This window comes from Otolemur garnettii, unplaced genomic scaffold (genome assembly GCF_000181295.1).
Source record: "Otolemur garnettii isolate 467f Iridium unplaced genomic scaffold, OtoGar3 scaffold00212, whole genome shotgun sequence".
NCBI classification, from domain to species: domain Eukaryota; kingdom Metazoa; phylum Chordata; class Mammalia; order Primates; family Galagidae; genus Otolemur; species Otolemur garnettii.
The window spans coordinates 2,231,735-2,258,296 of NW_003852607.1; the positions used below are offsets into that span (position 1 = coordinate 2,231,735).

The 26,562-nt window shown below is 40.2% G+C and overlaps 1 protein-coding gene across 1 annotated transcript; it reads right to left on the reverse strand.

Moving 5' to 3' along the window:
* Nucleotides 1–4,346: 4,346 nt before the first annotated feature.
* On the reverse strand, nt 4,347–26,188 carry LOC105888168 (zinc finger protein 480-like). The gene is made up of 5 exons (XM_023507963.1): nt 26,120–26,188; nt 22,723–22,849; nt 18,373–18,419; nt 10,096–10,129; nt 4,347–4,477 (listed from the first exon to the last, which is right to left on the reverse strand). The coding sequence occupies exons 1-5, from the start codon at nt 26,186–26,188 to the stop codon at nt 4,347–4,349; spliced, it is 408 nt and encodes a 135-aa protein (XP_023363731.1).
* Nucleotides 26,189–26,562: the final 374 nt, after the last annotated feature.

The following is a 26,562-nucleotide window of genomic DNA, read 5'->3' on the forward strand; positions in this document are numbered from 1 at the left end:
AAAAAAAAAAAGGCCAGAAATTGATCCTAAAGAAACAAAGTTCTCCAAATTACTTAGAAGAAAAGCTGTCTTAAAGATGTTCAAGGAACTAACAGGAACCAAATATAGACAAATAAACAGGATCAGGGAAGAAAAAGTAATCACAAAATGTGAATATCAATAAAGAAACAAACTATAAAAGAGAACCAGACTGAAATTCTGAATAAATAATTGACATTTTTACTAGAATAGTTTAAGAGCAGAGTAAATAAGGCAGAAAAAAGAATGAGCAAACTTGATACAAGTTATTGAAAATTATAGAGTCCAAGGAGAAAAATGAAAAAAATAACAAAGACAACCAAATGGAGCCTTATTGACTTTTCGTTTCCTAAGAAGCAGAACAATATATACACCACAACAGTCCCAAGAGGAGAACAGAGAAGTTCTAAATGGTTATTTGGAGGTATAATGGTAAAAATGTTCCAGACTTGTTGGAAAAAATGGACATACAAAGTCAAGAAATTCATCAACTCCATCTAGAATGAACCCAAAGACACCATCATACAGACACGTTCATTTAAATGAATTATTAAAACTCAGAGAACAAGGGAGAATCTTGATAGCAACAACAGAAAAATAACTTGTCATAGTAACAACAATAAAAACTAGTTAAGCTGAGCCTGGTGGCTCACACTTGTAATACCAGCACTCTGGGAGGCCAAGGAAGATGAATTGTTTGAACTCAGTTCAGAGACCAGCCTAAGCAAGAGAGAGAACCTGTCTCTACTAAAAACAGGAAAACTAAACTAGTGGGGCATTGTGGCAGGTGCCTATAGTCTCAGCGACTTAGGAGGCTCAGGTAAGAGGACTACTTGAGCCCAAGAGTTTGAGGTTGCAGTGAGCTTTGGCACCAGGACACTCTACCCAGGGCGACAGAGTGAGACTGTCTCAAAAAAAAAAAAAAAAAAAAAAGGGCACTGCCTGAAGCCAGCTACATACACCCAGGCTGGTGGGTTGGGACCCTGCCCAGGCCAGCTAAACAACAATGACAACTGCAACAAAAAAACAGCTGGGCATTGTAGTGTGCACCTGTAGTCCCAGCTACTTGGGAGCTGAGACAAGAGAATTGCTGAAGCCCAAGAGTTTGAGGTTGCTATGAGCTGTGACACCACAGCACTCTACCCAGTGCAACAGCTTGAGACTCTGTCTCAAAAAAAAACCAAAACAAAACCAAAAAACACTAGAAAGTCACTTAACAGAGTCTATCTTAAATGTTCCAACTATAAAAAACCCCATAAATATATGAGATGATGCATTGACAGCCACTTCAATTTCACCATTCCATAAGCCATCCTTATTTCTTTCTCCCCTCCCACCTTTTTTAAAATTGAGACAGAGTCTCACTTTGTCACCCTGGGTAGAGTACCATGGCATCATAGCTCACAGCAACCTCAAACTCTTGGACCCAAGTGATTCTCTTGCCTCAGGCTCCCTAGCAGTTGGGACTACAGGCACCAGCCACAACAACCAGCTATTTTTGTTTTGTTTTGTTTAGCAGGCTGGGGCCAGGTTTGAAACCACCGGCCCTGGAACATGTGGCCTGCACCCTAACCAAAGACCATGGGTACCCAAACCATCCTTATTTCAAAACACGCTATTTTATAATGTAAATATAAAATGGGGGAAAAAAGCACAAAATATTGATAATTAAGTATTTCACAAAAGGAGAGATCTAAACTAAACATTTCCAGATAAAGAGCTGAAGAGGATCACTAGCACTGCAGAACTGCCCTACAAGAAATCCTTAATGGGGTACTTGATGTTAAGTCTAAAAGATGCAAAAAAAGACCACACTAAAAGATGCTGAAAGTGACTTTTAAAATATATAAAATTCTCCAATAAATGTTAAGTAGAGAAATCTAGAAACCTGCATTTTTATATCTTCATTAATATCCTTTAATATATTTCTCTGCAAAACAGAAGCAACCCCCCCCATATAAACACTAACTATGTGCTAGTATAAATAAAACACATATAGAATTTCTGTCATCAATAACATAAGGGGGAGCCAAAAAGAAGTCCCAGTTGTCTGTTGACTGAAGTTAAATTTTTATCAGTTTAAAATGGAGAGTTGTAAGTTTAAGATATTTTATGTGCTGACAATAATAACCACAAGATTCTATCTGTATGATATACAAAAAGGAAATAATATGGACATCAAAGTCTATTCATCAGAAACAAAAATCAGGGAAATATGAACAAAAGAACCAAGAAAGAAATGAAGATAAAAATTGTACAAGAGAAAAATAATATGTAACAAAATAGCATCAGTTAGGCCTTCCATTATCAGTACTTTTAATGTAAATGGTATAACTCTGTAATCAGAAGACATAGATTAGATGGATGGAGAAGAAAACAGAATCTAACAATCCATAACAGACTCATTTTTGCTGTAGGAACACATACAAGAAAAAATAGAAAAAGATATTCCATGTACACAATAATCAAAAGAAAGGAGAGATGGCTATGGCAGTATGGGACAGAATAAACTTTAAGTCAAAGTTATAACAAAAAAGGACAGTGGAAAATAATAAAAGCAGGAGGCTGAGCATGGTGACTCACACCTGTAATTCCAGCACTTTGGGAGGCTGAGGCAGGAGGAGCATTTGAGGTCAGAGTTTGAGACCAACCTGGGCAATATAGCATGACCCCATCTCTACAAATAAATTTTACAATTAGCCCAGCATGATTGTGCATGCTTGCAGTCGTACCTACTCAGGAGGCAGAGATAGAAAGATCACTTGAATCTATGAGCCCCAGGCTGCAGTAAACTATGACTATACTATTGTACTCCAGCCTGCTGGGAAACAGAGCAAACCTTGGTTCTCTTAAACGAAAACAAAAACAAACCAAACATACCCTGGAAGATAAATAAGGAAACAGATGATATAAAGATCACTGGAGACTAACTGTACTTAACAGACTTATAGACAACAAACCACCTAAACAGCAGAATGGACATTGTTCTGAAGTGAACAAGGAACAATTGCAGAATAGACCCCATGTTATAAGATTTTATTTTATTTTTTTAGAGACAGAGTCTCACTTTGTCTCCCTCGGTAGAGTACTATGGCATCACAGCTCACAGCAACCTCCAGCTCTTGGGCTTTGGGGATTCTCTTCCCTCAGCCTCCCAAGTAGCTGGGACTACAGGTGCCCGCCACAATGCCTGGCTATTTTTTTGCTGCAGTTTGGCAGGGGCCGGGTTCGAACCTGCCACCCTCAGTACATGGAGCCTGCACCCTACCCACTGAGCCATAGGCGTCGCCCATGATATAAGTTTTTAAAAATTTCACAAGACCCAAATCATACAAACTACCTTTCCCTATCACAGTGGAATTAGAGATTAAGAGAAATAAAACAAAATTCCGAAGATACGTGGAAATGAAACAACACTCTTCTATCAACCTATGAGAAGATGAAATTGCAAGGGATATTAGAAAATATCTGAGTTGAAAGAAAAGAACACACAACACACCAAAACTCATGGAATGCAGTAAAAGCACTCCTAATAAGGAAATTTATAACTACATATGATTACATAAAAATAGAACAAATGTTTCAAATTAATAATCTCATTTATACCTCAATGAATTAGGAAAAAACCCAAACTAAACAAAAATATGGCAGGAAGAAGGAAATGATAACTTTTATTTTCCCATATACTCCTCCATCGTGCCGAGAGATTCTCATCTGTGAATTCACAGATGTTCCAAGAAACCTCTGATACTTTCTTATAGCTTCTGTTTCCTTCCTATTTTCACTTTTCTCTCCACACACTAGGCTTTTCCCCTGTTTCTAACATAGAGCTAAAATTCAGGCCAGGAAAAGAATATCCTCCTCATAAAATGCAAGGAACAATACACTCTAAATTCTTCCAGAATCCCCACCTATGTCCATGTGAGAATAGAGGACATAACAACTGAATCTAGAATTTTATCTCACAAACTCATCCACTGATTGCCTCATTCTGAAAGTTTAAAGAATGCTATAAAATGAAGATATCTGTCCCCAGAATTAGAGTCAAAAGCATAGGCTCAGAAAATACAGAACTGGGTGTTTGGTAAGTCTGCAGTCGGTGTCTATGCATATTTCATGTCTGCAACCATCACTGCTGTATCATGAATGCTGCAGAACACCTAAAGAAGAGGGATGCTGAAAGGCCAGAGGCTGCATTACAGAGCTTCCATCTCTGAGTCGACAAGGCTTCAGTCTCAGTTATATAATGCAGGGGTTCCCAAGAGGCACACAAGATCAAATGCAAAGACACACAAGGGCAGACCCCTATTTCTAGAGGAAAGTTATCCTCACCCAGGGAGACCAGGTTCCTGTAGTTCTCCAACATCACTTCCCTGTACAAAGCCCTCTGAGCAGGGTCCAGGAACTTCCACTCCTCCTGAGAGAACTCTATGGCCACATCCCTGAATGTCAAGTGTTCCTGAAATGAAAAATATATTTCACTAAGGCATTATGAACAGAGTTTATCTTCACACAAAATGAGGAGAGGAGAGAAATTAAGTATTAACTAGACTGAAGTGAGTGTTCTGGCAAATCCAGGTATTTTTGAGCAGGTTTTCCCTCTCTAAATGCATCTGATTATACTTTTCCATTAGAGATTGGCATTCCATTAGCATCTTCTTAGAGATGCTATTCTAAGAAATATGAATTTCTCAGTTTTATGGAAATAAAAAAAATAAACACAGGGTTCTATCTGTAGAAGTGCTAGATTCTATTTTCAACACAGGAAGTGCTCTTCAGTATCTACATGCACTGGAGTATAAGCAATGTCTTCAGAGATGACAAAATCCAAGTGGTTTAGTGAAAGCCAAGTCACATCTGACAACTGTGATGATTAACAATAGTCATGGCTAACATTCTTAAACATTTCCCATGTGCAAAACACTATTCTAAATGCTTTACAAGTACTAGATTGTAAAATGTTAACACATGATAGAAAGGTTTTTCCTAGAAGCCAATCCCCTTCACAGATGTTCCAAGAAACTGGCAGGAAATCAAAGAACTAAAAATAGCAGAGCAGGTGCTTGACTCCAGGGGATTAGGATTCAGGTCTGAACGTAAAGAAACAATGATTTAAATAATAGATACAGCTTCAAGTAAATTGGCAGAGGTCTAGTTAATAGAAAAAATGTGAAAACTTCAAGAGTAAGAACATGAAACATTATAAAAGCTCACTGTATACACACACAGGCATGTACACAGTGTTACTGTTTTTATTACTACTACTTCATTAACATGACAGTTTAGAACAAATTTAAGCCTACGGAAAATACTTAACATGATTTTGACTATTGCAAAATATAAAACTTATTTCAAATGATGTCTCCTTGATAAAAGCCATGGGCTTGCCATCCATATATTTATGAACATATATCACGTATGCACACACTTAAATTAACTTCAGTTAGCAGATCATAAGCCTACACAGCACATAGTCATAGAAAAGGCTTGAGAACTGCCAAGAATTTTGAGCCAGGTTGTTTGAATAACGTCTTTCCTGAATAAATCCAGATACCAAAAATGGGGAGAATGGTTTTATTTTGAACTACCAAAGTACTAACAAAAGATAACAAGACACACAAATAGAAAAGAAAATACAGATGATACAAAGAGAAAAACATCACTACAAACTGACATTAAAGAAATAGAAATTTATAAATAACCAGACCAAGAATTCAAAATAAGAGTCATAATGATGTTCAATGAGTAATAAGACAGCACACAATGACAGCTTGAAATCTTGAAAACAATGCATGAATAAAATGAAAAAGTTAACAAAGAGATAGAAGCTATGAAGAAGGATTAAGAAGATATTCTCGAGTATAAAATATAATTATTGAACTGAAAAACTCAATACATGGGTTCAAAAGCAGACTTAACCAGGCAAAGAATTTGTAAGAAGAAAAGCAGCAGAAGAAAAAAAAAAAAATGAAGAAAGCCTAAGAGACTAATGGGATACCACGAAGGGCAACATCTTACACATTGTTAAAGTCCCAGAAGAAGGTGACAAAGAAAAAGGGACTGAACCCCTGTTTGACGAAACAATGGCTCAAAACGCCCCAAATTTCAGAAGACACATGGACATACAAATTGAATAGCTTAAAGATACCTGGATAGGATGAACCTCAGAGAACTACAACAACCAACATCATAAAAAAAAACAGTCAAAGTTCAGAGAGAAAGAAAAAATCTTACAATAGCAAGAAAAAAGCTAAGTCTACACAGGAGCCCCTATGCCCAAGATATTCCTTGTGGCCCAGAAGGATGTGCAATGATTTATTTAAAGTGTGAAAGGAAGACAACCGGAAACTAAAAATATTATACCTAGGAAAACATTCCTTCAAAAGACATGGAGAAACTAGGTCTTCCTCAGATAAACAGGAGGTGAGAGAGTTGGTCCCTACTAGACCTGGTCTAAAAGGAAAAATTCATTCTTAGTGGCATACAGCTTCAACTTTACAAGATGAAAAGTTCAAAAATCTGTGCACAATATGTAAATATACCTAACACTACTAAAACAAACACAAAAACTCTACTGAAATACATGATCAAAAATTGACATACTCAGATGAGGTGACATCAGGACTTTTATAAATACAGACATTAACAGCCATTAAACATAAAAGAAATAGTCTAATTTCAATAAAATCTGCCTTCAGTAGAAGGAAAACCAAAACATCTAGTAAAGGAAAAGGACAAGCTATCTTGTTAGCTTGCAAGGAAAAAAAGAGAGAAACAGAACACAGATGAGATTACCAAACCAAATAATTATGACATATATTACCTGAAACTTTAAAATGAGTCAAATACAATACCTAAAAGTTACACATAAAAATCCAAATTGGGGCAGGTGAGGTGGCTCATGCCTATAATCCCAGCACTCTGGGAGGCCGAGGTGGGAGGATCCCCTGAGCTCAGTAGTTCAAAAACAGTCTGGGCAAGAGTGAGATCCTGTCCTTATTAAAAATAGAAAAACTAGCTTGGTGTTGTGGTAGGTTCCTATAGACTTAGCTACTTGGAAGGCTGAGGCAAGAGCATCACTTGTGCCTAAGAGTTTGAGGCTGCTGTGATGCCACGACACTGTACCAAGGGCAACAGAGACTCTGTCTCAAAAAAAAAAAAAAAAATCTAGGCTCAGCACCTGTAGCTAAGGGTAGGGTCTAGGGTGCCAGCCACATACACCAGAGCTGGCAGGTTCGAACCTAGCCTGGGCCTGCCAAACAACAAAGACAACTACAACCAAATAAATAAATAGCGGCACGTTGTGGCAGCGCCTGTAGTCCCAGCTACTTGGGAGGCTGAGGCAAGAGAACTGCTTAGGCCCAAGACTGGAGGTTGCTGTAAGCTGTGACACCACAGCACTCTACCAAAGGCGACACAGTGAGATTCTGTCTCAAAAAAAAAAAAAAGAAAAAATCCAAATTAAATACACATATAAACAAAATTTTATGTATGTTATGTATGTATGGGACAAGTCTTACTTTGTTGCCCCGGTAGATACCATGGCATCATAGCTCACAGCAACCTCAAACTCTGGGGCTTAAGCGATTCTCTTGCCTCAGCCTCCCAAGTAGCTGGGACTACATGTGACCACCATAACGCCCGGCTATTTTTAGAGGTAGGGTCTCACTCTAGCTTAGGCTGGTCTCGTACTTGTGAGCTCAGGAGATCTGCCCTCATTGGCCTTCCAGATATAAACAATAAAATTAGATCTCAGTGAAACACAGTATTTTATAATCATGCACTAAACAAGGCCTGTCAAAAAAAGAAGAAACAAATGGAGAAAAAGAGACATAGACTTCTGTTTTATACTAAAAAAAGTAACATGAAAAAAATGTAACTCCAATGTATAAATAAACTACAGAATAAAAAAACAGTTCTTTTTTTTTTTTGTAGTTTTTGGCCAGGGCTGCGTTTGAACCCACCACATTTGGCATATGGGGCCGGCACCTTACTCCTTTGAGCCATAGGTGCTGCCCCAAAATAGCTCTTAAAATACATGAAAATTGAGTATAGTATTAAAAACACTTTATATATACATGTCTACAAATTAAGGAAACCTACTCAGATTCCCAAGGAATTAAAAAATGTAAATATAGGGGCGGCGCCTATGGCTCAGTGAGTAGGGTGCTGGCCTCATATACCGAGGGTGGTGGGTTCAAACCTGGCCCCGGCCAAAGTGCACAAAAATAGCTGGGTGTTGTGGCAGGCGCCTGTGGTCCCAGCTACTCGGAAGGCTGAGGCAAGAGAATTGCCTAAGTCCAAGAGCTGGAGGTTGCTGTGAGCTGTGACACCACAACACTCTACCGAGGGTGACAAAGTGAGACTCTGTCTCTAAAAAAAAAATGTAAACATAAAGAGTTACCATTGTCTCCACATAATCCAAATACAAAAAGAACATAGTATGTGTACCACCTTCTACTTAAGTGAGTGGGCACTATCACATGGTGTTGGTGTGGGAGGGTACATTTCCAGCTGGGATTTGCAGAGAAATCTCCCCAGATCCAAGAAAACAGGAAATAACCCCAGCTAGAAGAAGCAACACAAGTTCTCAGACATCCATGTGCTCACACACAGGCACTCTTTCTTTAAAACCAGGAAAAAAGGAGATGCCCTTGTCTTAAGAGAACAAACAAAGGAGGATGTAAATTGACAAGCTATCCTGTTTCCTAACATGAAAACATGTAAATTTTCAAAACATGCAGGATAGGCCGGGTGCAGTGGCTCACACCTGTAATCCCAGCACTCTGAGAGGCTAAGGCAGGCGGAGGACCCCGTGAGCTCAAGTTGGAGATACCAGCCTGAGAAAGAATGAGACCCCATCTCTACTAAAAATAGAAAAAACTAGCTGGACATTGTAGTGGGGTCCTATAGTCAGCTACTCAGGAGCCTGAGGCAGGAGGAATGCTTGAACTCAGGAGTTTGAGGCTGCTGTGAGCTATGACACCACAGCACTCTAGTAAGTGTCACAGAATGAGACTGTCTCAAAAAAAGAAAAAAAAAAAACACATGCAGGATAAAATATCTCAACAAACCATTCACTGAAGAACTTTCTCCAAAATCTCACGACATTACAGAAATACATCTGTATAATACTTGCACTGATGCTTGCAAGAGAACTGACAATAGTGGGTCCCCATTTGCAGAGGATAGGAGATGCTTTGTGTCTCGGAACTTAAGAGCATCTCTGCCTGCATGTTTACCAGAAAACAAATACATAAATCACGTGAAGTTAACAGAACATAACGTTTAATAATAGCAGGTGGGAAGAGAGTATGGGTCCATCTTCTGTAATGACAAAGAAGTTCTGCTCTGATTTCTGAGGAAAATACTAACCAATTTTAATCTAAAATACCTACAGCACAAAAGTCTACAGAAATACCCCAGTGCCCATGGGATGAGTGCTGAGAATGATTTTAAGAATCTCCTGCACTTAGGTATTAATTTCTTATTTTAAAGTTAATGACAGAAGAAAGCATCCTCTGTCACTGGTGTTTCAACTTTCCATTCCATTCCAAGTCATTAAGAGCTTGGAGTCAGAGACATACTGACACATTAGAGTTTAGCAGTGAATGCAAAACAATACCAGCCTAAAAATAACGTTTCCCTTATTGGTTTCCTTTCCAGAATCTACCAGGTAATTTTGCACATTAACACCTGACTTCTACACATACCTTCATGAATCCCAGTCTACAGAAACCTGGCAGTGCATCTGGACATGGCCCCTAAACAGTCACTTCTCCCAACAGCTGACCCCAGGGGGCCACAACCTGTCCCAGATGTACATCTGGGTGTGAAGCCCTTCCCCTTCCCAGGACAATGTCTAATGCAGCCTGTTAGCAAGGTCATGCCACTGGGTCACCGTGGAATGGAATCTAAGTAGAGATGACAAGGACCTAGGGAAGTAAGTGCCAGGAAATATGTCAGAGTCTGAGACATGATGACTCTGACACCTCAGAGTCTGAGATCGGCACATCCAGTGCCCAGTACCTCAGAAGGGAGGAGACTCAGAATGATTCACCCAAAACACCACCTCACCTGAGTAAAAGCCATTCCTGACTCCTGTTTTTTCCTCTTCTTGCCTTCTTTTTTATGTATGATGAATCCTCAGATGTTAATCCTGATTGTCAAAAATATGAGGTTTAACGCTTACAAGCCACACACAAGACCTCACTCTGTGCACAGTCTTCTGTGACCCACAGTACTGGAAGGCAGGATACAGGGACAATATATAGGATGACCAACTGCTGATTTAGTTTGATTAGCAATGACCCCTTTATCAGACCCTGCCCCCCTCCCAATGAAGCCCACACACTGCAGAAGTGAGGGAGCCGGGCTGCAGGGCAGCCTGAGTTCCCCTCTACTGAGGCAGAGCATGGCCCCTCCCTCCTTCTGGCTCTGCTCTTCCCATAGGATATTATTACCACCATTGTCCAGACAGGGGGTCACAAAGGAAGAAAAAGCAAGATGCAGAGTAGGAAATAAAGACCAGAAGTGGGAGAGAGGGTATGGTTAGAATGCCAAGTTAGGGGAAGTCAGAGAAGCCTCTACTGAGAAGGTGATGTCAGAAGCACACAGCCTGAGGTGTCATCTGCAGCTGAGGGGCTAGAGAGGTTGAGACAGAGGGACAGTTCATGTGAAGGCCCTGAGGCAGGAGATCCCATGTTCCCAGGAAAAGAAAAGAGGCCTATGTGGCTGGAGCAGAGTGAGGATGACATAAGCAGGAGAGGAGGCCAGACAGGCCCTCAGGACAGAGCAGTGAGGGCCCGGCTTGCACATATTCCTTTCCTTCACCTAAAACAGTGGTTCTCAACCTTTGGGTTGTGACCCCTTTGTAACAATGAAAATATATCCTGCATATCAGATATTTATATTACAATTCATAACAGTAGTAAAATTACAGTTATGAAGTAGCAACAAAAATAATTTTATGGCTGGGGGTCACCACAACACGAGGAACTGTACTAAAGGGTCGCATTAGGAGGCCTTAGGAAGGTTGAGAACCACTGACCTAGAACTTTGGACACAATGTATTTCCTCACCTATTTTAAGTAAATATATATATATTTTTATTTATTTAGAGACAGAGTCTTACTTTGTTGCCCTTGGTAGAGTGCCATGGCATTCTATAGCTCATAGCAACCTCAAACTCTTGGGTTCAAGTGATCCTCTTGCTTCAGTTTTTCATTTTTAGTAGAGACAGGGTCTTACTCTTGTTCAGGCTGGTCTCGAACTTGTGAGCTCGTCATCCACCCATGTCCACCTCTCAGAGTGCTAGGATTATAGGCATGCTACCTATACCTACCATGCCTGGCTGTATTTATTTATATTATAAATTTAAGCCTGGAATGGTGCTCATGTCTGTAATTCTAGCACTGTGGGAGGCCAAGGCCGGTAGATTGCCTGAACTCAAGAGTTAGAGACCAGCCTGAGCAAGAGTGAGACCTCGTCTCTAAAAAGTAGCTGGGTATTGTGGTGGGCACCTATAGCCCCACTCTTTGGGCAGGAGGATTGATCCAGCCCAAGAATTTGAGGTTGCTGTGAGCTATGATGCCAGAGCGCTCTAGCCAGGGCAACAACAACAAAAAAATTACAACACTTAGGAATAATGTACTTATCTCAGATACTTAAAATACATGCTAATAAAGCCCCAGGAAGTGCACGGTACTCTTCTTTTGAGATGTCAGAATAAAAGGGGAACATGTTTGGGTGAGTTCAGAAAGTTACTTTTGGACATATGAACGTGGAGATACCTGTCAGATGGCCCAGCAGAGAAGTCATAGAGGCAACTGGAGATGATTCTAGAATTCAGAGGGGGAGGTCTGCAGGGGAAATGGAGAGATATAGGTGGCGTTCAAACCATGACATGAGATGATAAAGCAGTGGGTAAGGACAGGATGAGAAGAGGTTCAAGGATCAAACTAGGGGTCACTTTACATTCAGACAACAGGGGATTCAGGAGGCACCAACAGAGGAAAGCTCTAAATGATCAGGCAGGTGACAACAACATTAAATGGAAAGGATTTCTGAAGATGACTGGGATGTCCTCAAGGCAAGATAAGAGAGCTCAACTGTGCAACACGCTGCTGACAGGAAAAGAAAGATGAGGACAGTAAATTAAATACTGGACTTACAAATAAGATCAGAGGTAACTCCGAAAAAGAAAATATCAGTGGAATAGTGCTCAGATGGGGAGGGGAGGGGAGGGGAGGTCTCTAGGTTTCCTCCCTTTTGTGGTTCCCTCTCTGCTCTAATCCTCAGATGCCTCCTCTTGTCCTTGAACCACTCAGCTCTGTCTACCCTGGTTCCAAATCATCCATCCCTCTCCCCCACTGTCTGAGGTGCCTCCCCCTTTCCTGCCACTCTCGAAGTCCTTCATCTCTTGGGACACAAAGCTTTTCTCAAAACTTCTCCAATTACTTTTCACCCCATGCCGTCGTCTTCTTTCACTCGCACTGTGTCTCTGCAAATCCCTCCCCACCCTTTATTTTGCCATCTGTTTAGGGGTCTCATTCTTTTTTTCACTCCCTCAGTTCTATTTCCTCTCAGTTGCTATTTCTTCGCGGTTCCCTGTACCCACACATTCCAAGGGAGGGGAATGAAGTAAGATGCCCAACTCCAAGAAGAGCACCATTTTCTAGTAGGCGTCATTTAGGAAGAACGGACACTGGGTGTCTCAAGGCAGGCCCAAGGTCATCTTCCCCAGGGCGGGATCAGAGGTAACAGTGACCATGAAGAGAGCGGTGGGGCCCGCTCCAAGGTGGCGAGCGCGGGGGTGTATGTAGGCAGGGCTAGTGTCCGCACAACCGCAGGACCAGGAGGAGCCCGCGGCGTCCCCTGGAAGGGGCTGTGGCGCTCGGTCCAGGGGCCGAGACCCCCAGGGCTTGGGGGCCGGCAGGGCTCAAATCTACCCCACCGGGGAGGACTTTACGCGGGGCAGGCGGAGAGGGGAGTGAAGGAAAACGGGGAAATGGAGGTGTCTACATGGCTCGAAAGCAGAAAGACCGAGGTAGAGGGAGAGAACCAGCCCAAGTGAGATTTTGCCCGAGGAGTCGCAATCCCGGACCCTCACGGCGACGTCCGATTTACTGGAGGTGAAGGGAACAGTGTGAGGATTTAATGTCTATCCTCTGTACAAACCCCAACATCAGATCCCTAGTATGGAAGCGGGCGAAGACGGCGAAGCCCAGGATTAATCCTAAAACAGGTAAAAAGACTCACGCACGCAACACTCAGATCACTCCGCGATACCGGCTTCCGGGTCCCAGAAAACTGCGCACGCACCACGGCGCGAGCCGGGGCGGGGCCAGCGAGTTAGGGCGGAATCGGGCAGGGCGGGCGGAGCCAGAGATAGGGGCAGGCCCCTGACCCTCCTCCGGCTGGCTCTCAGAGCATCTCAGTGGAATGGGACGTTTCTGGCGGAAAGCACATGGGATGGCGATTGCGTCCAAGACAGTTCCGGCTATTCAAATTAATTTTAGCAATTTAAATATAAACCCCGGTAATTGTGAAGGGGATGCAAACTGGAATGTGAAATGCAAATCTCTGCGTTGGCAGGATGTGCAATTTCATGCTGACACCCAACAGAACAAAATGGAAATTCGTTCTACTTCTATTCCCGAATCAACCTGGGGTGCTAGGCATGGCGAGCTAAATGAGGGTAGTAAGTTAGATTAACTTAAAGAAGCAACAACCTTTAGAAGAACATATTATCTTCTTTACATTTGTCACATTTGTTTTATTCCACTGGAGATAAGTTAACCTAATATGCTTTTGAGATAAACTTTGGGATCATAATATTGTTATGTCATTAATTTCTAAATATACTGTAATTTCAAATAGACTTCATGTGCATTCTGAAAACACACTATTTTAAAATTATAAAGTATTTTAGGGCTTTGTTTTTCCCTTTCTGAATGTTCTGGCATGTGCAGATAACAAAGATATTTGCATTTATTCTCCCCTACAGAATAATTTTGCAATAGTTCCAAGGGCATATGGAAGGCAGGTTATTCTCCGTCAAAAGAATCCTAAAGAAAGGCCAGGTGCGGTGGCTGATGCCTGTAATCCCAGCATTCTGGGAGGCCAAGCAGGTGGATTGCCTGAGCTTATGAGTTCCAGACAAGCCTGAGCAAGAGTTAGACCCCCATCTCTAAAAAATACTTGGGAATTGTCTTGGGCGCCTGTAGTCCCAGCTACTTGGGAGGTTGAGGCAAGAGGATCACTTGAGCCCAAGGGTTTGAGGTTGCTGTGAGCTTTGATGACACTGCACTTTACTAGGGGCAAGAAAGTGAGAATCTGTCTCAAAAAAAAAAATCCTAAAGAAGGTAAAACTTGATTATTAACTTATTAAATACCCTTATTTCTACCAGGAATTTTAAAAATCTTTTATTTTATTTATTTATTAAATCATAGCTGTGTACATTCATGCAATCACTGGGTACAATGTACTGGTTTTATATTGAAATATTTTAATCAAACTGGTTAACATAGCCTTCATGGCATTTTCTTAGTTATGTTAAGACATTTATATTCTACACTTAGTAAATTTCACATGTACCCTTGTAAGATGCACTGTAGGTATGGTCCCACCAATTACCCTCTCTCCACCCATCCTCCCCCCTTCCCTCCCTTTCCTCTCCCCTTCTTTTTGGGCTATAATTGGGTTATGGTTTTCATATGAAAGCTATAATTGGTTTCATAGTAAGGCTGAGTACATTGGATACTTTTTCTTCCATTCTTGAGATACTTTGTAAGAAGAATATGTTCCAGCTCCATCCATGTAAACATGAAAGAGGTAAAGTCTCCATCTTTTTTTAAGGCTGCATAATATTCCATGGTGTACATATACCACAATTTATTAATCCATTCATGGATTGATGGGCCCTTGGGTTTCTTCCATGATTAGCAATTATGAATTGGGCTGCAATAAGCATTCTGGTACATATATCTTTGTTATAATGTGATTTTTGGTCTTCTGGATATATACCTAGTAGAGGAATTGTAGGATTGAATGGCAGGTCTATTTTTAGATCCCTAAGTGTTATCCAAACATCTTTCCAAAAGGAACGTATTAGTTTGCATTCCTACCAGCAGTGTAGAAGTGTTCCCTTTATACCACATCCACACCAACATCTCTGGTTTTGGGATTTTGTGATGTGGGCTAATCTTACTGAAGTTAGATGATATCTCAAAGTAGTTTTGATTTGTATTTCTCTGATGATTAAGGATGATGAGCATTTTTTCATATGTCTGTAGGCTGTGCACCTGTCTTCTTCAGAGAAGTTTCTCTTCTCACTGTTTTCCTCTTCCCACTTCCCTTAACATTAAAAGGAGCCTGATGTTCATACTAACCTAAGATTGTTCTTTAGGACATCAGTCTGCCATGCCAGTTTGCTGGCTTTCTGAATTAAAGGTGTTTTTTTTGGACCCAACATATTGACTCTTGATTTATTGGCTATGTTCAGTGGGTAGTATGAGCTGACTCGGAAAGATAAATTACTAAAGATTAAAAAAAATTGTTTTAATCAGGAAGTACTGTCACCTATTATGTATCATAGCCTGTGCCACCAAAAAGATAAGGTGTGTATTCTAACATGGATTGAACAATGAAAATATTTGCTAGTGTTAAAAAATGCATTTAGATAGGTTAGGTGAGATTTTATTCAAAAAAAAATGCTGCAATAGGAAGAATACTTCAACCTCAAAGTCTGCAAATGTCCAAGTAATCAAGGGAGAAGGCAGAAAAGGAAAGGTTGAGATAACCTCTGTGCAGTGATTTTGGTCATTACCAGACCTTAACCTTTCTGAACAGGGAAGTCATCAGCAAGTTCTGGCCCAGAACTGTCCACACCCAGAAGGTGAATTACTAAGCTGGATGTCTCACAAACTGTTTCTGCTTACCTTTCTGTGACAGCAGTTTATGATTAACCTTTATAACCTGACCTTAAGACAATGCTGGTTGCATACCAAGGTCTTGAACATTTAAAATCCTTCTCACTGCCCCATAAGGGGGCTCCCTTCTGTTCTGAGAAGGACCTCTAACTGTAATAGAACTATACACAAAAACACACAGAAAAATTTCATTCCAGTTGAAAATGAACCATGGAATACATTCCTCAAAATAACATTTCTATCCCTTTTGTAAGAATGCTCTTCTAGTAAAATTCATTAATCATATTCATTATAGTATAATAAACTTCGACATAATAATTTTCATTAAAGTAGTACAAAACCTTGTTAGGCAATTTAAGCAGTCTTTCACAAACATTTTTCACTAAGTCATATTGTGCAATGAGACCTATGTCTGTACCCCAGACAGGAATGTGGTATGCTATTACCATGAGAAAATCAGGGCCTTTCCTACCTAAGTTGAGAGTTTGAAAACTAAAGATACAGCATGTACTAAAGAGTCGGCCTATATTGTGTGATGGTTGACTATTAACATCTTTTATACCTCTGCACTCCCTGATTTTATTCTGCCTACCTGGTCAAGCTGACAGTGAAGCCTGAGTATTCCCGCCTTTGGCACCAACTGGAAGTTTATACCACATGAGGATATCCCCATCTTAACCACAGCCTTTAGCAAACACAATACTGAAAGTCAGCCTTATATGTCCAGTTCAATAAAGCCAGTTTTGGACAAATTACTTTCCCTAGAAAGCCTCATTATGTAATAAAAATTCTCATAACACTTCACTGTACAGTGTTAATCACTCTCAATATCCAAACTGAATGTTAGGTGCATTTTAACCAAGTTCCAGTGAAGTGGTTAAAAGATGAATGTATCAACTAATAGATGAACTATAGGCTCTCACAAAAGAAAAACACAATTAAACTGAAATAGGGAGGAGAGAGTAGGAGAGGATCAGAGTATGGTAAGCTGAGACACTATCCAACAATGTAACCCAATCTTATGTACCCTTATATTAATCTGAACTTTAAAAAAATCGAATGTACAAAAATGTGATAATGGTAAATATAAAAAGTTCCTACTTTATCTACCAAAACAAATTTCCATTCTGCATGCTCATTCATACGTGGAAGTTTGTGAACATTATTTTCAAGTTACACCACTAGCCACTCCAAGGACAAAAAAGATGGTATTCTTATTCTTATTCATCACTTTTTAAAATTTTGTAATATTTTCCATATTACTATTTTTGTTTCATGAAAATGGAGGTACATGCTATGGGTCTTATGTAGCACACAAGAAGGGGGCATATATAAATATAACAATATAGTGCATGTTTATCAATAGCAAAGGATGTTTGAGGATGTAAGAGTCTGCAGTTGCACTGCTAAGGGATTTTCACTGTACACACACAAGAATGTAGAATGTAGAGAATAACCCAAGTGCCAATAATGACTATCCCAAATCATACTGGCCTAAGCATATGTACCAAAAAGTATATGTTGTTTGATTTCCCACACACCCACACATAAACGTTTTAGATAAAGGTATATTATTACTGTTATGAAGTATCCACCTGAGTGGAATATTATTGGTAGAAAAAATGTGATTCAATTATAAAAAATATGTATTTTTCAGTTAAAAACGTGAGAACTATGGTCAGGCACATTAGTTGATACCTGTAATCCTGGCCAGCCTGAGCACGAGTGAGACTTGTCTACTCATGTCTACTAAAAATAGAAAAACCAGCTGGGCATTATGGTGGGTGCCTGTAGTCCCAGCTACTCAGGAGGCTGAGGCAGGAGGATAGCTTGAGCCCATGAATTTGAGGTTGTTGTGAGCTAGGCTGATGTCACAGCACTGTAGCCTAGGTAACAGAGTGAGACTCTGTCTCAAAAAAGTAAAAAATAAAATAAAAACATAGAACAAAAAACAAAAGTGTCCTTATTCTTTCAGAAAACTGGCTAGAAATGATTCTCACTAATCAGGTCAGCTTGTCAACTCATTGTTTCTGAGACACCAGAATGACACATCATTATGGAAAGCATATGGAGAGATTTCAAATTTCAGGTTGAAAAAAATTTAGGTCAATACTTACAGTCATTATACTTGTAGTCATAACTGACCATTTCCCCATGTCTTCTTACCCATGCTATATATCATGTGATGAGATCCAACTTATTTTGACTTGTAATTATCTCCACCAACTAGTATCATAGATTAATATTGGAGAACAAAAGACCGAGTTATTTCCTGTGTAAATTTTCTGATGTCCTACACTATCACCATATTCCATTTGTATGGTTTCAGTGAAGATGTAGGACATTCCATTTCATGGTTTTATTGAAGATATTGTACACTCGATGTTCAATGTACTGAGGCCTGAATACAGCATTTGATACATGTACTGGATTTCTCCTTAGTATGCATTCTGTGATGTTGATTAATCCTACTACTCATGATGAAGAGTCTGCCATACTCACTAAAATTTTAAAGGCTCTGTCATGAATGAATCTCAGATGATGTGCAAGGTGGAAATTGTGACTAATGGTCACAGTTGTTTGTAAGGGTTCTTTCTGTCCAATATGACTGCCGCAACATCATGCAAGATGTGAATGGCAACTAAAGACCTTGCCACATTCATCACATTTTGTAAAATTTCCCTCCAGTATGAATTCCCTGATAAACTGTAAGGGACATGATTTTCCTGAAGATCTTGCCACAATGATTACAGTTGTAAATTTTCTCTAGTTTGCCATGCTGATACAGTTGTAAGGTTTCTCCCCAGTATAAACTTTGATAAACTATTAGGGATAATTTCTTGATGAAGACACTTGGCATATTCATTATACTAGTTAAGGTTTATATGGATTGTGGATAATCTGATGGGAAGATATGAACACACACTGAATGCTCTGGCATATTCATTACATTTCTAAGGTGTCTATCCAGTATGAACTGTCCAATGTTGAGCAAAGTGTGAAAGTTGACTGATGACTTTACCACAATCATTAGATTTATAAGGCTTTTGTCCAGTATGAATTTTCCAATGTTCTGTAAGATTTGAATTATGACTGAAGCCCTTTCCACATTCATTACATTTGTACGGTTTCTCCCCAGTGTGAATTCTCTGATGTCTGGCAAGGTGTGAAATTTGATTGAAAACCTTACCACATTCATTACATTTATAAGGTTTCTCTCCAGTATGAATTCTCCGATGTCGAGTAAGACGTGAATCTCTACTGAAGACCTTGCCACATTCATTACATTTGTAAGGTTTCTCTCCAGTATGAATTCTCCAATGTTCTGCAAGTTTTGAATTATGGCTGAAGGCCTTTTCACATTCCTTACATTTGTAAGGTTTCTCTCCAGTATGAATTGTTCGATGACGAGCAAGACTTGAAATCTGATTGAAGACTTTGCCACATTCATTACATTTGTAAGGTTTCTCCCCAGTGTGGATTCTCTGATGTTGTGCAAGGAGTGAAACTCGATTGAAGACCTTGCCACATTCGTTACATTTGTATGGCTTCTCTCCAGTGTGAATTATCTGGTGTTGGGCAAGGAGTGAAACTCGATTGAAGGCCTTCCCACATTCATTTGTAGAGTTTCTCTCCTGTATGAATTCTTTGATGTTCTGCAAGATGTGAATTGTATCTGAAGACTCTGCCACATTCATTACATTTGTAAGGTTTCTCTCCAGTGTGAATTCTCTGATGTCGTACAAGGTTTGAATCGTGCCTGAAGACCTTGCCACATTCCTTACATTTGGAAGGTCTCTCTCTGTTATGGATCACTCGATGGTTAGTAAGGCTTGAAGATACACTAAAGGCTTTGCCACAATCATTACATCTATAAGGGTTTTCCTTAATGTATGCTTTCTGTTCTAACGTGAGTAATGGGGAAGCAACAAAATCAATCCTATATTTATTAAAAATGTGGGTTTTGACAGAAGGAATGTTTCCAAGTTGTGAAAATGAGGAAATATGGTTGATGTACTTTTTGACTTGATTACATTCATGAGTTTTCACCTCAGCTTGAAATAGCTGCATTTCGGGCAGATATAACTGAATGTTTAATTCACATCCATTGTTAGTAGGCTTGTTTTCTGTATCGCTTTCCAATGTATGGCTTCTCCCTGTGAAAGCAAGAAAGAATTAGTAGAACTTGAACCCATGGTTTTGGCATGTCTACTCTCTGACAGAAGGACTAGAATTTGCCTTGCTAACTCAGACATTGAAAGGAATATCAGCATACTCAGTATGTCACGTTGGTGAAGCTGAAAACATAAGAGGGTGAAGGGGGTCATAGAAGCAGTGGAGGATCTGCAGGAGCCAGGAAGATTATGGGTGAGTTTGAGAGAGATTATGATCAGAGAAATGCTATACAAACCAAAAACTTCTTACAACAGGCAGGGATAAGCCTCTTAGGGAACAATAACATTTTAAAGCAGCTATATAAACATTAGTAATAGTACATAATAAAACCCAGGAAACATACATCCCCACAAGAGGAGTACTCTTAGATCCTTTACAACGGGATGAGGAATAAAAGGACTCTCTCTGCACAATTTTAGGGCAGAAAGACTGAGAGAGGTGGCTGTTTTGCCAGGGCCCAAACCCACACTAAAAATTGCAGTGCCCACCAAAAGGCCTGGAAGAATGGTCAAATGAAAAGAACAAATTAAATGTTATGAAATAAAACCTAAGGAAATATAGCCCTCTGAATTACTTGACAAATAATTGAAGTGACAATCCTAAGATATTTAATGAGCTAAAAGATAACAGATATGCACAACACCATGAATAAAAGAAAATAATACTTGAAAGAAGAATATCACATATAAGCGAAATTATTTGCAAAATAGTAATTATGGAGCTGAATGACAATAATTAAAAAAAGATTCACTAGCAGATTCAATAGCAGACTGAATAAAGCAGAGCAAAGAATGAACAGATTTGAGGACATGTTAACAAAAATACCATCTTCAACAAGCAGAAAGAAAAAATAATGAAGGAAAACAAACAAACACTAAGAGATTTAGGAGATACTAACAAGCAAAATGACACACATTATGGGAGTTTCATAAGAAGACAAAGCATCAGACGGCCAAAAAAAAGAATTGAAGATAAGAGATATTTAATAATCAATGTTCATGTCATTAGTCAAAATAGCCAAGAGATAGGTGCAACCCAGGTGTTACCAACAGATAAACAAAATGTGGCACACATATAAAAAGGAACATTCTTAGGCCCTAAAAAAGAGAAACTCTACATACTACATATATAGTCTACATACTACAACACAGATGAACTTGGAGGACACTGCAGTAAATGAAATAAGCCAGTCATAAGAAGACAAATATCAGGCTGGAGCAGTGGCCAATGATGACTGAGGTGGGGAGCAGGCTTGGGGACTCAGCCCTTAGCTTGTTGGATCTGACTCTAAGTCCAGGTAGACAGGGTCAGAAGTGAAGTACAGGAAACCCTTTGATGGCTACCCAAAATTTGATTGTTGGTGGGGAGAAACCCCACACTTTTAGCTGACCAGAACTGAAGCACTATGCATTGAGCAGTGTGTGAGAGGAGGAAAGACACTTTGGCTTTTTCTTATTTCAACAGACCTAATCAGAGACAGATGTAGACAGCTCTGTGTGGTTTCCAGGCCTCAGATACAAGCAAATAGCAGCCAATGTTTTCCTACCTCCTTATTAGGTCTTCCAAGTACAGGAAATAGGGTAGAACACAAAGAGGTCAAGGTGTCAGGTCTCTGGCAGCTCTGACCTCTAAGGACAGAAAACTGAGCACCAGATGGAACCAAGTACAGGAGACAACATGGGAAGAAAAGACACCTTGGAAATGGCTCTCCCTGTCATACATAATCAGATGGAAAAGAGTTCACAGAACTCAGATGATAAGGTGTTGTCCATCGTGATAAGGACTTTGCCTTTGTCTCTGTTTAAGTTGTAGCACCCCTGGAGGGTGGAAGGATAAATAAATATTACACATCTGTAAGAACACAGTGGTTAAGTAAGGGCAAAGAGAGATTTCCACTCAGAGACCACAGGACTCAAACTTTTCTTTACCCACAGAACTCCCCACTTGCAGACTTTCCCACACATTGTTTAATGATGCTACTTTTACTGTGCCCACCTGAGCTCTTACCTGAGTGTGCACCTTTGATCCATTCACTACTGTTTGAATTTCTTCTTTCAAGTGTTTTCACTTCACTCTCCACAGTACAGGGCTCTTTCCCTTCCTCCAACATGGAGAGAACACTCAGGTCAGAAAGAGAGAGTCCTACTTATCAAAACAAAGAATCAAGAAGTGCTATGATTTGCCAAAATTCAAGCCCTATGTTTAGGTCAGAGAGAGGACATTACTAATGGATCAAGAAAAAATATTTCACAGATGGCCTCTTTCTGAATGTGTATGAAACTGTGCTATTCAAACATGTGGCTCTCTGCCAACAACTAATGAATCAAAGGTATGGGGAACTGGACATTTTAAAAGGCACTTGCAGGGTGTTTTGCATATGTAAACTGTGGTAGCACAAAATGACGTGTCATGAAGGGGGCACAATAGGTGAAGAAGGGGGATTGTGAAAGTCTAGAAAGTATTTAGAGCTTTTCACTCTTAGTCAATAAGGCTTCAGTCTTAGTCAAGCCATGCAGGGGCTCCCACAAGGTGCAGAAGAGAAAACGCAAAGACACACAGGGCAGAGCCCGACTGTGAGAGCCACGTTATTCTCACCCAGGGAGACCAGGTTCCTGTAGTTCTCCAACATCACAGCCCTGTACAAAGCCCTCTGAGCAGGGTCCAGGCACTGCCACTCTTCCTGAGAGAACACTATGGCCACATCCCTGAATGTCAAGTGTCCCTAAAATGAAAAACATATTTCACCTACGGACAATGAGGAGAATTCTTATCTTGAGGCAAAATTAGAAAAGAATTGCATGGATTGATTCAATTGAAGTGAGCATTCTGACGGATTCACATTTCAGGTACATTGGAGCTCCTTATATGTCTTTACATCTTATTACACTTTTCCATAAGAAGTTATGATATTCTCTGAACCAATCTGGATTTCTCACTTTGTGGACAATAAAAGAAATCCAAATTACAAAGCAACACAGGTGCTATTCTGTTTGACACACCAAGTGACATTTAGTATCTATCTGATCTAGAATATAAGTGTTGTCTTCAAGATGATTGTGTCCATACTCGCTTCAAAAAATATCAGAATTGGCTGAGGTGGGCGGATCACTTTAGTTCAGGAGTTTAAGACCAGCCTGAGCCAGAGTGAGGCCCCGTCTCCAAAAATAGTCAGGTGTTGTGGCTGGCTCCTATACTCTCAGCTACTTAGGAGGCTGAGGCAAGAGGATCACTTGAGCTGAAGAGTTTGAGCTATGATGCTCACTACCAAGGCACACTACCAAGGGCAACAAAGTGAGACTCTGTCTCAAAAAAAAAAAAAAATCAGAATCTAAAACCTGTAATGATGATAGAAGTAGCCAAACCAGAAGCTTCTGACCAATTCCCATATGTTAGGCATTATTCTAAATGCTTTACATGGACTACCTGCTACAACAACAGCAGCCCATGAGAGAAAGGTCTATTCCCATCATATTGAGGACACAACTGTGTCTCAGATACCCTAAGAAACTTGCCTCAGGTCTCAGAGATAAAAGAAGGGCAAAGTAAGCATTGATATCAGGTGTGTGGGCATTAGAAAACAGAACTGAAAGTATCAAATAATTAAGTAACAGATCAGTATCAAAAGTAAATTGACAGAGAATTACCTAATTAAGAAAAGTTGAAGCAAGTTCAAGGATAAAAATCTAGAACTGCAAAAAAGTCATATACAAATGCACGCATATATGCTCATTATACATTACTAGTTTTACTACTATCAATTTATTATTATTATTATTTTTTGAGACAGAGTCTCACTATGTCACCCTTGTTAGAGTGCTGTGGTGTCACAGCTCATAGCAACCTCAAACTCTTAGGCTCAAGTGATTCTCTTGCTTCAGCCTCCCAAGTAGCTGGGACTATAGGCACCTGCCAAAATGCCTGGTTATTTTTTGTTGCAGTTGTCATTGTTGTTTAGCTGGCCCAGGCTGGGTTTGAACCTGCCACCCTCAGTGTATGTGGCTGGTGCCATAACCACTGTGCTAAAGGTGCCCAGCCTACTATCAACTTATTAACATGACAGTGTAGAACAGCTTTAAGAACATGGAAAATATTTAAGATGTAATTGCAGGCCAGGTGTGGTGGCTCACACCTGTAATCCTAGCACTCTGGGAGGCCGAGATGGGTGGATCACTTGAGCTCAGGAGTTCGAGACAAGCCTGAGCAAGAATGAGACCCTGTCTCTACTAAAACAGAAAACCAACCAGGCATAGTGGCAGGTGCCTGTAGTCCTAGCTACTCAAGAGGCTGAGGCGGGAGGATTGCTTGAGCCGAGGAGTTTGAGGTTGCTGTGAGTTCTGACAGTGTAGCACTCTACACAGGGTGACATAGTGAGACTCTGTCTCAAAAAATGATGTAACTGAAAATGTTAAAAAAATGTAAAATTTATGTAAAATAATGCTTGCCTCTGATAATCATAAGCATGTATTCATGCCATGCATACAGGCACACATCCCATGTACACACTTACATACTCATACACATAAACACATCAACTCAAATAATAGGAAGTGTCTGTCAATGACCTATTTTTTAGATGATATTTATTGTCATTATTTTTTCTTTAATTTTTAGAGTCAGTGTCTTGCTATCTAGCCCAGGTTAGCGTACAGTGGCTATTCACAAGTGTAGTCATCTCAGACTATAGCCTTCAAGTGGGCTCAAGTGGGCTCAAGTGGGCTCAAGTGATCTTTCTACCTCAGCATCCCAAGTAGGTGAGACCAAAGGCTCATGACATCATACCCAGCTGTCATTGTTATTTAAATATTACTGTATATTAATCTATTTAAAATGGTAGACCATAAAAATATAGAAATGAATTCTAATCTCTATTAAATACCCATATTTGAAAATATAGTAGAATCTCTATAAGTTGACCACCCAAGAGATTGTCATATAAACTGTCCAACACATGAAGGTGGTCATTATAAGGAATTAGGCCTACTATGTACATGTGGTGTGTATCTGGTCTATGAAAATTAGGTCAACTTAAGAAGGTGGTCAGTGTAGGGAGGTGGTCAACTATGGAGGGTCTACTATAAATGGAGATGCCCCCCAAAATGTATACACATTTTAAGAAAGAAAAAAACTGTATTAAAATTGTAATACTCAATATATAACAATTACAAAAGATAAATACAAGTCACTTTCAGTATCTTTTTTTTTTTTGAGACAGAGTCTCACTTTGTCACCTTTGTCACATTGTGCCATGGCGTCACAGCTCACAGCAACCTCAAATTCTTCGGCTCAAGTGATTCTCTTGCCTCAGCCTCCTGAGTAGCTGGGACTACAAGTGCCTGCCACAATGCCCAGCTATTTTTAGAGACAGGTTCTCACTCTTGCTCAGGCTTATCTCAAACCTGTAAGCTCAGCGCAATACACCCACCTTGGTATCCCAGAGTGCTAGGATTACAGGTGCGAGCCACCTCACTGGCCACTTTCAGTATCTCTTGTAATTGCAGAAGTCAAACATGACTTGAATACTACAAATTTAATGCAGTTTCAAATGTAGTATAAAATCAGAAAGAACAGATTTCCCCTCATTGGTCTCCATTCCATGTTTTACCAGTATTTGTGCACATTAACCCATGACTTCTGTGTGCAGCTTCTCTAATCCTGATCAGCAAAGTAACAATGCATCCAGACATGGCCCTTGAATAATCTCTGCCACCCCATAGCACTGACACCACATAGCCACACCCCATCTCTAATCTGTGTCTGGATGTGAAGCCCTTCCCAGGACCCTGCCCCATGGAGCCTCTTCACAAGCTCATGTCACTGGGTCATGGTGAGATGGGATCTCAGTGTAGGTGAGAGGGACTAAAGGAAGGCAGGGACAAAAAGGCAAAAATATCAGTCTGGACACTGCAGAGTCAAAGAAGATTAGCCAAGTCCAATGTCCAGCATTTTTGAAGGGAAAAAGACACAAAACAAACCACTGTGAATATCACTTTACTTGAGTAAGAGCCATTTCTGATTTTTTTCTTTTTTTTCTTCCTCTTCTGGCTTCTTCGTCATGTATCATGAATCTTTAGAAGTCAATCCTGAATGTTAACAGTACACTGCTCAATGCTCAGAATCTATACACTCCTTTCTGTGCTACAATCATGCACCTAGGAAAAATCTCACCAGGTGAAAAGACTGTTCTCTGCTGTCTGCTGCACCAGAAGGGATGCAAAGATAATAAACTCCTGCAGAAGACCAAGAAGTAAGTTTTTGACCCCTTTCATCAGATCTCACTGCCCTCCTGGTAAAGCCCCCACAAACCCTGCAGCAGTAGGGGAGCATTGAGATCCCCTCCAGGGCACAGCCCCAAACCCAATGCAGAGCACAGCCCCTCATCCCTGTATGCTCAGTCCTGAATACAGAATATGATACAATCTCTTTGTCCACAGGTGA